The sequence below is a fragment of the Protopterus annectens genome, chromosome 12.part0, assembly GCF_019279795.1.
Source record: "Protopterus annectens isolate FY-2018-M chromosome 12.part0, PAN1.0, whole genome shotgun sequence".
NCBI lineage: Eukaryota > Metazoa > Chordata > Ceratodontiformes > Protopteridae > Protopterus > Protopterus annectens.
The window spans coordinates 192412575-192429120 of record NC_056746.1 but is presented as its reverse complement, the minus strand read 5'-3'; the positions used below and the strand labels follow the sequence as shown (position 1 = coordinate 192429120).

Sequence of the window (16546 nt, the reverse complement as noted above, 5' to 3'; positions counted from 1 at the left end):
CGTACCCTGGGTGAAATTTATGAAGATTCTTTTATACATCTGCAAAGTAAGTAGCTGTTTTTTTTTTTTCTTTCATTAGAAACTTGGAGATGAGAAGTCTGCGGGCACATCTCATAAAAAGCACAGCAAAACCAGTAGGCAAGAGATGTGTGAGAACTGTAATTTTAATAAAATAAAATAAAACAAGCAAGATAAATGCTTTCATACCCAATCCAAGCACTTCATCAAATCTAAGTTAAAAAATACAATGCACTTCTCTTTTATAGATTAACAATTCAAACCACGTGACTTCAATAAGGGTTTAATGGGCACAAACTAATTTAGCCCTTTCCCTCTTGTTGCCTGCAGGATAGTCATCCATTTACTCTCCATACACTCAGTACGTGTTCTGATGTCTCCACCCTTAAACCAATATTATAAATCTCCAGAACCATGAACTTAAAATGATGGTTACTTCTCACCAGACTTATATGCTTAGATAAAGCATTTTGTTGTCATGTTTACTTATACAATACAGGTGTTCCCTAATATGATCTCTTAAGCAGCAGTTGGTTTTACCAACATAAAACACTCTGCAGGTCTCACAGGATGCTAAGTAAACAAGATTACTTGTACTACAGTTAGCATAAACATTAATCTCATAAGTGCATTCAGTATCAGGAGGATGCATGAATATATCATCAGTCCAAATATAGCTGCTCGTATTATAATGGTAAAAAACACACACGTTTATCAAACACAAAGCTTTCAGGTACAAGACCCTTTCTCAATGATAGACACAGGTACATTAAAATCAGACATTAAATACACGCCCAACACATCACGTGACCCGCAGCCATGGTCATGTGACTAATGCATTAAAATAATTACATTGTTTATAATTTTAAAACATAAACAAGTAAAATTAGATAAAATTCATACATACATATATTTGCTTACTTTTGTGTACTTATGTTTACATGTACACATATACAAAACATTACCTATTTACTTTAACTTAGTGTGTTGTATTTTTATTAGAACAGGTTTTGAAACATCAAAATTTAATCCAGGGATGTATTAGCTGCTAGCCTTAGCCAATACATCCCTGGATTAAATTTTGATGTTTCAAAACCTGTTCTAATAAAAATACAACACACTAAGTTAAAGTAACATAGGTAATGTATTTATATATATGTACATGTAAACATAAGTACACAAAAGTAAGCAAATATATGTATGAATTTTATCTAATTTTACTTGTTTATGTTTTAAAATTATAAGCAATGTAATTATTTTAATGCATTAGTCACATGACCATGGCTGCGGGTCACGTGATGTGTTGGGCGTGTATTTAATGTCTGATTTTAATGTACCTGTATCATTGAGAAAGGGTCTTGTACCTGAAAGCTTTGTGTTTGATAAAGGTGTGTGTTTTTTACCTCAACTTTTTCGTTGTGCTTTGTACCTTTGACTCTGCAGCAGTATATACTTCGTATTATAGTGGTGACAGGGAAAAGTACCAATCTTATTAGTATTAAAATTAGGTCCTGATCGTGTTAGTGATTTATAACATAACATCTTAATAGAGCAACGATTTTTAAACAGAAGGAGAGTAACAAGCCTAATGTCTCTTTACACTTCTCATCAGACAAAAGAATCCTCCAGTGTTTCTTAATAATATCACAGATAGAACTAGTATGGTTTGAGTAAGTAAGGCACATTCTCAGACATTTAGAGGAAGTGCTATTTTTCTCACTGTCAGAATTCAAAGTATTCCCAAAAAATTGTCTAGTACGAGTATTCCTTAGGGATATAGCTTCATTCTGTGCTAGTAAAATCTCAGTGACATTGTAACCTCTTCTACCATAATTATCAGCCATCAGATCAAATGATGCATACATATCACTATTTCTTGTATGTAGCTGTGCTGATCTAAAAAACTGACCTTTTAGACATTACGTTTAACATCAAACAAATGTGATGACCAGGAAGCAAACGCCGCTACCGCAAAAGTAAAACACTAAGCACAAAGTCAAAACACTGAGGAGCAGACCAGGACTGTTCAGCTGTATCAGCATAAGATAAAATACATCAGCATCAGATAAAAGGCATGAACAAATGAGTTTCAATAAGGCAGGAAGCCAAAAAACAAGTCCACGTAAAGACTAAAATCCAAATGTTTATTGCAGATATTGGCAAGCGCTTTCACACCCATGTGGGTTTCTTCAAGACAAAAAGCACTCATAAAACAGAGCTAATTTATACACACATTAATCACAACAATTATTGCATCATATCCTGCTGCATTGTTACTCTTAAAGTATCAGCACATCTCGGTGTTGAAAAACACAACCTCTTACCTAACATCTATATCAACATGTGCACCATAAAAAATTCATGTTTAAGAAATCTATTTATAAAACTAGTACTGATAAAACTAATAAGACAAATAAAAAACTCTACTAAAAATCATTCTCTTCTAACATTATTAAAAATCACTTGGCATGTATAATGGACAATCAAAACCTTATTACAAAAAATGTATATATAGAAGCATATATAAAATAAGCAATATGTTGATTCAAAAAGTGCAATCCACAAAAAGCATAAAAAAAACATTTAAAACGTTACTACTAGCTTCCTGCTTTTCAGGGCTGGTTTAACGGAGATTTTGTCATTCAAACCAGGCTCCTGCTCCGCCCGTAACCTAATGATCCACTTGACTTCTTTTCTCTTGGTGTAATTCCTTGTATCCCCCCCCCAATACTAGTGGTGTTAACTTGCAGCACTTGGAACCTAAAGGAATGTTGTGAGTCAGTTCCCTGAACATGCTTCGAAAGAGCATTCTTAGTAGATCTAATGCGGATATGATATAGATGTTCCCTAATCTTGTCTCGGAGCCTTCTGTCCGTTTTCCCTATATAAAATGCAGGGCAAGCTGTACACCGGGTGAGGTATACTACATGCTCAGTTGTACAGGTAGCTGCAGAGTTGAACCTGAAAGTTCTCCCTGTAACTGGGTGCACAAAGTTGGGGTCACAAGCACAGTAGTTACAACTATTACATGGAGTGGTACCCAAAAGGAGCATGCCTCTTAGATCTGTGTTACTGGCCCTTTCATAACATAGCATTCTTTGCAGGTTCTTCCTATTCCTGAACTGGAAATAGGGTCTATCACCTACAATCTCCTTCAAGTATGGATCTACCATGAGGGCTCCCCAATTCTTGGTAAAGATTTCCCTGATATCATTAATGTCCTGTGTATAACTAAGGGACACCCTAACCGCTGGTTCATAATTCCTCTTGATTTCAATCCTGGACTCCATTGCATTTTCAACTCCACTCCTGTCAGCAAAAAAAGGGGCGGCAACATCCCCTCTAAGCAAGTTCACCCCTTCAAAGCCTGCTGTAGTTCATTTGGACTGTAAGATCTTTCTACTAGTCTATTCTGTAAACCCAACAGTTCCTTTGTAAAACCAATCTGGATGCACAAATCGTCTGTCCTCTCACAATGTTTCTAAAAACGTACCTAGGGTGCATACTACTCCTGTGTAAAAGTGTATTTTTATAACAGGATTTCCTAAATACTCCTGTGTTGAGCAATCCACTAGGGAGACATTCTACAAACACATCTAAATAAGAAATCCATCTGTCTGATTCTTCCATAGTGAACTTCAAAAAACTTGTAAGTGAATTCACCTCATCCAAAACTCGTTGTAACTCTATATCTGTTCCTGTCCAAAGCAGGAAGAGGTCATCCACAAACCATGTATAAAATATAACATGTCCCTTGAAGTTCTCTAGGGGAAACAATTTCTCTTTCTCCCAAACTGCCATGAATAGGTTGGCGTAGCTATTGGCACAAGAAGTGCCCATAGCCACACCATCCTTTTGAATGTATGGAACATCACCAAACAGAAACACGTTATTCTCAAGAATAATCTCTAATAAAGCACACATGAGATGTATCTGTACTATCGTGTAATCTGTCTCCTCCATACAACATCTATGTATGCTCTCTATGCCTTCACCATTAGGTATGACAGTAAACAGGGATTGTACATCCAAGGTAACAAGCTTATAAACAGAATCTTGTGGTAACGTAGCCATTTTACTATATAACATAAGTAGGGATATTTTCACTGGTGAACATTATAATAGCAACACACAGCAGCAGCAGAGTACCCCTGATGTTGATTCGGTTCAGACGACTGACACCAGGGAACGTGTGGCTGCATGGAGCTTAGTAGATTTAGATGAGGGTACCTTGGATAGAGCTGAGGGACACAATATTGGCAACATCACATCTTTGAATACAGATAATAAACATCTAGAGAAATTTAGACCCTCTGTTAGAAGAAAGGTAGTGAATTCCCCGCCTCAGGAGGGAGCCATTGGTCATACTCCTTTCCCCATCAACGATACATACAGTGGAGGAAAGAACAGATTAATGAGCCGAGGGAGACAGAAATGGAAGGTGTCAGGGGAGGAACATTTGGGTCCAGCCCTCAAGAAAATGTGGGAGAAAGTACCCAGACATTAGTATGGAGTCTCTCCAATAGAATTCTAACTGAGGGAGAATTAGAAGTTTTGAGCAAAGGGCTTTCTTTTATACCTTCTGTTAGAAGTGATATTACAGATTCAGTTATGGATGTTAAGTTATTTGGACGCAATGTACAACTTAAATTAGATTATGGCAATCAGCCAATGGCTGCAATAGGTCCTGTGTTTAAGAAACCGAGCACTTATGTTCCCATGTTGAATCCTTTATTGGATGCCTTTGTCAAGTTGGTTGAGGATGACTTGCACAAATTGGGCACTAAAAATAGGAAGAGAAAGTGGTTTGGCAATCTTTCCCCTAAATGAAGAGCTGCCCTGAATCACCTCAGGAATGATACCACGATAATGATTAGGCCTGCGGATAAGGGAGGACCAGTGGTAGTAATGGATAGAGTGAGGTATCAGGATAGCACGATACCCATGTTGAGTGATGATAGATTTTATCTCACTATTTCCATGGGAGATATAGAGGATGGAGTCTTACATATCTATGATATGTTAGATGATCTATGTAGAAGTAAGACAATTAGTTTAGATTTGTTTCAGTTTCTTTTTTGTAGAGAACCCGTTGATTCCCATTATCCAGGGTTTACCCAAGGTCCACAAGGACCCTGCCCCCCCCCCCCCCCCCCATGAGACCGATTGTGGCAGGAAGAGGGTGGGTTACTGAACCCATGTCCCTATATTTAGAGAAGTATCTGAGACCAGTAGTTGAGAAATTCCCTTACATTTTGAAAGGTACTAAACAATTCCTACTTATGTTATATAGTAAAATGGCTACATTACCACAAGATTCTGTTTATAAGCTTGTTACCTTGGATGTACAATCCCTGTTTACTGTCATACGTAATGGTGAAGGCATAGAGAGCATACACAGATGTATGTAGGAGAGAGATTACACGATAGTACAGATAGATCTAATGTGTTCTTTATTAGAGATTATTCTTGAGAATAACATGTTTCTGTTTGGTGAGGTTCCATACATTCAAAAGGATGGCGTGGCTATGGGCACGTCTTGTGCCAATAGCTACGCCAACCTATTCATGGCAGTTTGCGAGAAGGAGAAATTGTTCCCCCTAGAGAGCTTCAAGGGACATGTTATACTTTATACACGGCTTGTGGATGACCTCTTCCTGCTTTGGACAGGAACAGATATAGAGTTACAACAATTTTTGGATGAGGTGAATTCACTTACAAGTTTTCTGAAGTTCACTATGGAAGAATCAGACAGATGGATTTCATATTTAGATGTGTTTGTAGAATGTCTCCCTAGTGGATTGCTCAACACAGGAGTATTTAGGAAATCCTGTTATAAAAATACACTTTTACACAGGAGTAGTATGCACCCTAGGTACGTTTTTAGAAATATTGTGAGAGGACAGGCGATTTGTGCATCCAGATTGAACCCTACAGATGATGGTTTTATAAAGGAACTGTTGGGTTTACAAAATAGACTAGTAGAAAGATCTTACAGTCCAAATGAAGTTACAGCAGGCTTTGAAGGGGTGAACTTGCTTAGAGGGGATGTTGCCGCCCCTTTTTTGCTGACAGGAGTAGAGTTGAAAATGCAATGGAGTCCAGGATTGAAATCAAGAGGAATTATGAACCAGCGGCTAGGGTGTCCTTTAGTTATACACAGGACATTAATGTTATCAGGGAAATCTTTACCAAGAATTGGGGAGTCCTCATGGTAGATCCTTACTTGAAAGAGATTGTAGGTGATAGACCCTATTTCCAGTTCAGGAATAGGAAGAACCTGCAAATAATGCTATGTTATGATAGGGCCAGTAACACGGATCTAAGAGGCATGCCCCTTTTAGGTACCACTCCATGTAATAGTTGTAACTACTGTGCTTATTTAAGTAGTGACCCCCAACTTTGTGCACCCAGTTAGAGGGAGAACTTTCAGGTTCAACTCTACAGCTACCTGTACAACTGAGCATGTAGTATACCATGCCCGGTGTACAGCTTGCCCTGCATTTTATGTAGGGTAAACAGATAGAAGGCTCCAAGACAGGATTAGGGAACATCTATATCATATCTGCATTAGATCTACTAAGAATGCTCTTTCGAAGCATGCTCAGGGAACTGACTCACAACATTCCTTTAGGTTCCAAGTGCTGCAAGTTAACACCACTAGTATTGGGGGGGGGGGTACAAGGAATTACACTGAGAGAACAGAAGTCAAGTGGATCATTAGGTTACTGGCGGAAGAGGAGCCTGGTTTGAATGACAAAATCTCTGTTAAATCAGCCCTGAAAAGAAGGAATCTAGCAGTAACGTTTTAAATGTTTTTTTGATGCTTTTTGTGGATTGCACTTTTTGAATCAACATATTGCTTATTTTATACATGCTTCTATATATACATTTTTTGTAATAAGGTTTTGATTGTCCATTATACATGCCAAGTGATTTTTATTAATGTTAAAAGAGAATGATTTTTAGTAGAGTTTTTTTGTTATTTGTCTTATTAGTTTTATCATTACTGGTTTTATAAATAGATTTCTTAAACATGATTTTTTTATGGTGCACAATATTGATATAGATGTTAGGTAAGAGGTTGTGTTTTTCAACACCGAGATGTGCTGATACTTTAAGAGTAACAATGCAGCAGGATATGATGCAATAATTGTTGTGATTAATGTGTGTATAAATTAGCTCTGTTTTATGAGTGCTTTTTGTCTTGAAGAAACCCACATGGGTGAAAGCGCTTGCCAATATCTGCAATAAACATTTGGATTTTAGTCTTTACGTGGACTTGTTTTTTGGCTTCCTGCCTTATTGAAACTCATTTGTTCATGCCTTTTATCTGATGCTGATGTATTTTATCGTATGCTGATACAGCTGAACAGTCCTGGTCTGCTCCTCAGCATTTTGACTTTGTGATTACGTTTAACATGTCTAGCGTGCATGCTCTTGGCATGAATTACATTATTGGTTTTACATGGTTTTCTATATAACTTAGTGTCCATACCCCCAGTGTTTTAATCACAGTGACAGCCAAAAAACATATCTGTTCATATGAACACTCAACATAAAGTGAAGAAACTCAGTAGTACTGTTTAAATACTGTACAAATTCACATAGTTTCATAGGTATTTCCCCACACAAAAAATACATTGTCCACAAATCGACCATAATGTAGGCTAAACCTAGAAAAAATGTTGCTAGTATTAAAGACATGTTGAGATTTCCATTCTGCCAAGACCATGTTGGCATAACTGTTTGCACATACTGTGCCCATGGCAACCCCTGTGCACTGTAGGTAGAACTTATCTGTAAATACAAACACATTATGCTCTAAGATAATTTCCAAAAGAGTACAAATCAGATAAACCTTACTGTTGTCATAATCAGAATGTTGGCTCAGAAAAAGTCTTGCATAGTCAACTCTTATTGCATTTAGAATACAGGTAAAAAGTGATGTAACATCCATCATCACCAATATGCCTTCGTTATCATAATGTATTGCAGACCATTCACTTAACCTACACAAGAAATGCTTGCTTGCTATCTCTTAAAATAGTATCAACATTGTCTAGTACAGGGCGAAGTTGTTTCTCAACATACACTGACAAGGGCTCAGTAGCCCATTCTTTGCCTGATACTATGGGCCGCATTGCTGGATCAGTGGGGTTCTTATGAATTTTTGGAAGCCCATATATTTGGGGTATAACAGGATTTTCTACTAGAAAGTAGTCATAAAGTGATTTACCTATTACACATTCCATAACAAATTCTCAATATGGGAGTGTATACTATTAATCAAATGTGATGCCTGTAGTTTGGTATATTTCAAGTACGTATTACAATCTCCCAGCATAGTTTCCATAACTTCAATATAGCGTATGGAGTCTAGTATAACTATCCCACCTCCTTTATCAGCTGGACGGAAACTTATATCATCACATGCTATCAGTTCTAACAAAGCACAAAACTCTTCATGGCTCAAATTCTTAAAACTATTTTTGTTTCTATTTCTAAAGTACTCATATATGTAGTCTTCACATAATCTGAGAAACGCCTCAACTAGAGGTGGGTTGATTGATGTATACACATTGGGTTTCCTGAAAATAGAAACAGCTGAGTTGACACTGCTAAACTGCAACCTTAAAGGCAAATTAAGTACAGTCTTAGATCATTAAGAACATCTGTTAAGGATAAATGTCCTGCAGGAATAAAATTTAGCCCATAATTGAGTACCTTGTTCTGTCCAAAACTTAAAACGACTTTGGAGAGGTTGAAGATTACGTTCTCCAAATTTTGCTGCAGACTACAGGTCCTGTTTCTTGTTGATCAACCCCCATTGTCTTTTCCTCATATTCCAGTTGCGGCTCATGGAATGTCCCCTTTCTTTCAGCTGTAACAGTTCCAGTAAATTGAGCTGTAAAAAAGGCTAGTAGGTGACAGTCAAACCGCTGCCACTATTTGCTTTCTCATTCACATTCAGACCAGTGGATGAAGTATTAAAAGCAGACAAAGACTCATTTGTTGTATGCACTATTGCCTCTGTTCTTATAGTACGCACACGCTCAATGTGCATATCCTTAGAGACCACTCCCACAGAAACAATTCCTGCATTGTCATTGGATGGAGTGGAATTGTTCACAGTAGATGAATGAACAGTATTCTTTATTGGTTGTTTGTCATCAGACTATGTAAAAATATGCCCAGTATTAAAATCTTTTATATCTCTTAACAACTTTTTCTTTTTAGCATCCAACAGGTGCTTTTCGTATAGGTCCACATCAGAGAATAGTTCATCCAACTTGTATTTGTTGGGTGCATATTCAGTAAGCCTATTAATGCTTGTAATATTCTTAAGAAACTCATTACTTAACTGAGTCTCAACTGGAGCAAAGTATTTCAGTAATAAGTGAATGTAACTAGCACTTACATCTGGATTAAAAGTCTGCCACTCCTTAAGCAAATCAGGAAGGAAATTTCCATATGTCGGCATTTTGCAGATACATAGTCCCCTTGGGATTACCTTGTGTTTCGGGCACTCTTCAAAATGCAGCCTCTGCCATTGTAATTTCTTAAAACGATAAAGGCAATTCTCAGTAGAGCAAAAGATTTGTAGAAAGTCCTCATAGTTGTCAGGTTTGGTACCTTGAACTCATAAATCGCTCATTATATTCATATCCATGGAGAGCAGTGGATTCAAATCTGCTGCAAGTAAGCGGTCTGGTTGTCCATTAAAGGAGGCAGCTTGATTGGCTTTAGATGTATAGTCCAGCTCCTCAAACACACCTTCTGCCATACTCTTATACTGGAAAGAAGTGTCAGAAAAATAAAAGAGCAAATGGGTATAAAATTAAAAAAGTAAAAAGCACAGTAAAACCAGTAAACAGGAGATGCATAAGAACTGTAATTTTAATAAAATAAAATAAAACAAACAAGATAAGCGCTTTCATACTCAATCCAAGTACTTCATCAGATCTAACTTAAAAATACAATGCATTTCTCTTTTATAGGTTAACAATTCAAACCATGTGACTTCAATAAGGGTTTAATGGGTACAAACTCATTTAGCCCTTTCCCTCTTGTTGCCCACAGGATAGTCATCCATTTAATCTCCATACACTCAGTACGTGTTCTGATGTCTCCACCCCTTGAACCAATATTACAAATTTCCAGAACCATGAACTCAAAAGATACTAGTTTTATCTGTGATATTCGCACTTAAGGTCCAGCTTCACAGCAAATTCCAACAGCAAAAACCGATGATCCAGACCACCAGGCTGATAAAAAAGTAGTAGTTTAATAAAGTGCAATAGGTAATAAAATGCAGTAGGTTAGCGCTTTCAGGTTTAAAAAAACCCAGATATTATTAAGAAACATTGGAGGATTATTTTGTCTGATGAGAAGTGTAAAGAGACATTAGGCTTGTTACCCTCCTCCTGTTTTAAAAATCATTGCTCTATTTAAGAAGATGTTATAAATCACTAACACAGTCAGGACTTAATTTTAATACTAATAAGATTAATTTTAATACTAATAAGATTGGTACTTTTCCCTGTCACCACTGTAATATGTGCAGCTATATTCAGACTGATGACGCAGTCATGCAGCCTGATATTGAACGCACTTATGAGAGTAATGCTTATGCTAGCTGTAGTACAAGTAATCTTGTTTATTTAGCATCGTGTGAGACCTGTAGAGTGTTTTATGTTAATTAAACCAACTGCTGCTTAAGAGATCGTGTTAGAGAACACCTGTATTGCATAAATAAGCATGACAACAAAAATGCTTTATCTAAGCATACAAGTCTGGTGGGAAGTAACCATCATTTTAAGTTTATGGTTCTGGAGATTTGTAATATTTGTTTAAGGGGTGGAGACATCAGAACACATACTGAGTATATGGAGATTAAATGAATGACTATCCTGTAGGCAACAAGAGGGAAAGGGATAAATGAGTTTATGCCCATTAAACCCTTATTGAAGTCATATGGTTTGAATTGCTAATTTACAGAAGAGAAGTGCATTGTATTTTTAACTTAGATCTGATGAAGTACTTGGATTGAGTACAAAAGTGCTTATCTTGTTTCTTTTATTTTATTAAAATTACAGTTCTTATGCATCTCCTGCCAACTGGTTTTGCTGTGCTTTTTACTTTTTTACATTTATACCAGTTTGCCCTTTTATTTTTCTGGCACATCTAATAAAACATGAGATGTCTGAACACTGTCTGGGACATGAATTGTGCAAGTTACAGTATAATTAACATTTAAAGGTACATTATAGCCACTCCAGTGGCATAGAGGGGCTAAAGCCCTGACTACAGCCCAGTTGACCCAGGCTTGATTAGCTGCTCAGATGACTGATGGAGTGGGCAGGGCAGGAATGAGCATGCCCATCCTGCAGGATGGGTGATTACATGGGCATTCTTTGCATGGATCCCTGATAGAGACTCGGGACACTGCATTAAGGAGGGTTGACTGAGTTACCATGGAGATGGGATATGCCACATGCCCCTGTTGCATACCCACACACCGAGCATAAATACACTGCCACATTAGGATGGGGTTGGGAAGAGTAGGGCATAACAGAAAACTGCCCAGCAGATTGGGGATGACCAGTACTGCCAGTACACCCTTAGTTTCTACAACTGACCCCAGGTAGCATCAGAGAAAGTCCTTGTGATTATGAGCAGCTGGTAGATGCAGACTGGCCATGGGCCACTAGGTCGGAAGGCCATAGGATGATGCAAGGACAAAAATAATACGGGTACATTGGCAAGCAGTTCAATGAAGAATAATTGAAGTAAGCAGCTTTAGTACATTAATGCATTTAATAGCACACAATTTAGTTTTCTTTATTTAAAGGTAGTCAGTGTACTTTTTGTTAGGGCTAAAAGTAAATGTTTACAAAAAAGCATGCAAGGTATTTTTCATACCTGGGAGGAGAAAGGAGATAAGGAAAGAACAAACAGCAATTAGTGTAAGTGGGATCACAGGCTGTAATGTTTAGTTTAGCATGGGCAACCTTAATTTTAGTTTGGGTAATGTCTGTGGATGCAGCTGTTGATTTGGAGCAACTACTTCTTTCTGGAGGGGCAAACTTTATTTGTTGAAAATCTATATATTTCTGTGTATTCTAAATTAAAAGGGGGGTGCCATGGTTATGAAACTGTGTTTAGTTTTTTTTTTTTTTTTTTTTTTAATCATTGTTGGTTAATTAATGTGAATAGGCTTGCAGTTTGATTGGGTGAATACATTTTTTAAATGTGTTATTTTATTCTGATAAAGTCTCAATATATGTGGGATGAAAGTGCTTAACATACATGAATTTTAAAGGGAAATTTGCTTTCATCCTGGCTGTTTTTTTTTTTTTGTATAAATGTATATTTATTTTGTCATGTCTTGTACTGCTAAATTATGATAATGCTGATTAAGTCCAGGATCATGACTGCACTGTACACTATAGCAACATGCACACTAGCCTAGACATCATCAATGGATGTTGGTATACCTGCTGTCTTTCCAGCACGAGAGTAATTTTGACTGTATTTTATGTCAGTAAAATGCATTACAGTGTGTGAAATGTATTATTTCTTTCAAGTAGTTTTGAGAGGTTGGGTTTACCTAACAGGCAGCAACAACATAATTGGCAACAAATAGATGACTGGAATCCCATTGGCTTCTACTTTTCTGAGTGAGATAAAGGTGGGTGCTTTTTAAAATGTATACTACTTATGAGATGAAGCCAAAATGCCTACATGGGATGTTGCTTAATCTGCATTTCCAACATATTAATATGTAAATGGTGTTATTGAAGGCTTCATTCGGCTTTGATCAAAAAGATCCAAAAGAACGTTTCCATCCCCTCCCCTAGGATGTATTTTTTTTTTTTTAACTGTCATTTTTTGTCACCCCCATCCTGCTGCCTGTTGACCAACCTTCCCCAGTCAGTCAGCCCACTCATTCTCCGTTGGGTTAGAGGCGATCATAAAGATTATCATTTATACAGCCATCAAGTTTTTTCTATGTTAGATATTAACCCCCACCCCTTGGTGATTGATATGGGCTCCTGCATCATCACGAGAGCCTACCTTGCCCACTTACTACATGTCAGTGCTCCCATCCACATGGTAATGAATACTTCTGTCACCAGCTTGATATGCCATACGCACAACTGTGGCTGTGATTGTTTCACCTCAAGCCACTACTTGCATGTGGAGGAGCATCCACTAAACCCACAGTCCCTTTCCTTAGGGTAGTTGAGATGGTGTTTGCTGCTCACTCTTGCCCTTCCCTGTTCAAAACTTGCAGTGCCTGATCTGATTTTCAAACTTGGGTTGTGTAGGTTATAGTTAAGGCTTTGTGCCTCTGCATCCCAGAGCCAGGTGGTTCGCATCTTTTTATATCTTGATTTGGGAGTGTGGAATAAAATGGAGAACTCTCTTAAAGATGAGGACAGACATACCACTAAATGACCCTCCTGCCCAAATCTAATATAATATATTCATGTTTAGGTTGGAAGACAATCACTGTAACCAGTTCCATTAATATCAGTACCCTGAAATTTAACTTTAGAATTGCCAGCTGTTGTGAAGATGCATCATCAGGGACTGTATATAGTCCAGAGGTAGCAAGTACTCATCCTTGGTAAAGACTTACATTAAGCACAGAGATGTTAGTGAACTGTTGATTGGTAGGTGGAACTTCTGATTAGCTGAGCAACACTTCCGTCCTTCATAAGTATACAGACTTTTATGCTGTTAGGTGAAGCCAAAGTGGCCATTACTGCAAATCATGTAACACACCCAAGCACTGTAAGCACAAATTATGTGTCACTATGATATTTTACTTTGAGACCTTGTAAAGGTCATTTAGGAACAGGAAAATACTTTGATCCATAAACAAAGAGATTGGGAATTAAAAGGTAAGGACTGCACTTCATTCAAGGAGATGAGGACAGTTCCAGTTCCTTCTGCCTAAAAGGGATGTTGTTTTTGGCTTTGCTAAAAATAATTTCACCAACATGATGATTGATATAAATAAAGCTAAAAGTATCTCCCGTAAGATTAGTGCACTGTAGATAATAAACCATGTACTGATTCCTAAAAAGTCAGGAGGTGGGGGTTGAGTTTGGATGGTGGTCTTGAGTTTATAAATAAGTGGATGGAAAAATAAATGTACAATCTGATTTTTTTTAATCTAGAAACATCATTTTCAAGAGCTGCCTGCAGACGTTCAAGAAACACTAGGAGAAGTGCCAGATAAGTTTGTGCAGTATTTTACATCAAGATTCCCACGCCTTTTACTTCACACACACAATGCCATGAAAATGTGTGCACGCGAGAGACTGTTTCATCCGTATTATCTTCAAGAAGCCAATGGTCCAACTAGGTGAACTTGACTTATATGCATTGTACATGCTGGAAGTTATCTGGTGACAGCACTGGAAGAGAGGTTACTGCAGAAAGGTCTGTAGCGAAGTGTGAGAGATGAGTTGATTTTTCATAAAGGACCAATGATGAGCAAAGAAGAGAGAATATTTGAAGATGTGCTTTAGGAAATGCCTTTGGGGCTGCAGCTGGCAGTGTTAAGGATCATATGATAACTGTTGCTGGCTAGTCTACCTGCCTTCATGATGGAACTATACATGTGGGCAGCCTGTTCTTTTAAAACAGTGACTGCTTCATAAGTATAACTATTGAACAGGAATTTTAATCAACTTTTTTTTCTTTTGTAGTTTTCCATTCTTAACTGGTTGAAGCACTTTTTGAATGTTGTATAAACTGTTAGCAGAGACTTAAGCTCAGACAAATACAAATCATTATGAAAATGTGACAGCACGATGCTGATTCAGTACTAGCAAGTTGAAGTTACAAGGCTGTTCATGCAAGAAAGTAATTTAGTGCTGTCTGTTGTAAGTTACTCAACCTAAAGTGATCCCCACACACAAACTTCTGTTCAGTTATTCTGATATTTGACAAATAACAAGGGAGCTGCTTTGTGCTTAGTTTTAGTTGCACTTAAAATAGCAGCAGCCAAATGGTTGCATTTTTTTTACCCCAGATTGTACAACAGAAAGTACAAATTACATAAGCTGTATGTCCTTCATTTAGTGTGAACTGCCATAGCAGAATGAATTGGCTCTTTTACTCCTGTGGCTTTTTAGGTCAAAATGAGAGGCTCTGCTGAACTTAATGGAAAACATGGGCAGTGTGGAAAACCGTGTGCAAAGCAGCCTTACCAGTAAGTCCTGGTTACTGTTATCTTACCTACAAGGCTGGACAATAAATCTGCCAGGCTTTTTAAGTGATGGTGCACTGTTGTAAAATTTCAGGGCACCATTCAGTACATGCTCAACAGCTGTAAGTAGGATACAGTAAATGTGGACACCAATGGAATAACATCACCTTGCATTAACTAGCCAGATGATAATTAATGTGTTATTAATCATATTCATTTACATAAAGAAGGTCATACACAAGTCAGCAGATCTGGAAGGTATGAGTTATGAAATTTCAGTGTTTTGTCTTCATTAATTTTATATCCTGAAAAGACTTGAAACTGTTCCAGAATTTCCATAACACTGAGATGGCCTTTTCTGATTTTATTAGGTACAAAATAATATTGTCTGCAAATAAAGCCAACATTTCTTGATTAACATATCAATTATATCATTCAATTTCTTAGTCCCTTATTTTCTTTGCCAATGGCACTAAATAGAATGTAAATAACAAAGGGGAAAGAGGACACCTCTGCCTTGTTCCTCTGTTCAGAAACAACTGATCAGAGAGAAAACACTTTAATTTTTGCCTACGATCTGTCTTATATCCTCCTAATTAACCTTATTATTGTGTCAGGGAATGCAGATACTTCCATTGTCCTACTCATAAAATCCCAGCTTACTCTGTCAATGTCCAAACCCTCATTCCATCTGGGATTACCTCACCATCAACAAGTCACCTTGTTCCACAGGGAACTGCAGACTAAAAGAATTATTAAAATAGTATTAAATTGCTGTAAAATGTTTATATGTTAAAGAAAATCTTGTCACAATTCTGCATTTGCTACAGAAGCAACTGTACTGCTTCAAGTAAAGGCATAAAAGTTAGAAGGCAAAGGTGATAGGGAACAGACATGTTCATAGCATGTGGCACTCACAGCAGTGACTTTGTGGATGTATGGAAACTGTGGCACTGACTCCATTACAGTAGTATTACCGAGTAATCTAACAAGTATTTTGTATTTAAATTATGCACATGAAATAACCTTTAAAAAAAAACCTGTGAAATATGGACCAAGACTGAGAAAACTGATAAAACTTGTAAAAAAAACTCAAGATGTTAAGTTGTCAATCTCGCCTTCATTCTTGCTGGATGGGTTCGGAGCCGATCCTCGGCTCCGACTCGGCACTTGCTTTAGCTCGAGAACTCCTTTTACCAGCTCGAGGCAACTCTATATCCCATGATGCAAGGCGGAACTACCCCAGATCTCGTTTGCCGCTTAGCGAAAGAGGTCTCCTTTGCCAGCTGAGGTAAGTTT

The 16546-nt window shown here is 37.5% G+C and overlaps 1 protein-coding gene across 1 annotated transcript in view; it reads left to right on the top strand.

The window, feature by feature from the left end:
• The window catches only part of ERN2 (endoplasmic reticulum to nucleus signaling 2), an 886535-nt gene extending 870849 nt beyond the window's left edge, over positions 1-15686 (top strand). The window contains exon 22 of the mRNA XM_044089233.1: positions 14211-15686. Coding sequence (XP_043945168.1) covers positions 14211-14402 — 192 coding nt within the window. The 3' untranslated portion in view covers positions 14403-15686. The remainder of the gene's footprint in view (positions 1-14210) is intronic.
• The last annotated feature ends 860 nt before the right edge of the window (positions 15687-16546 follow it).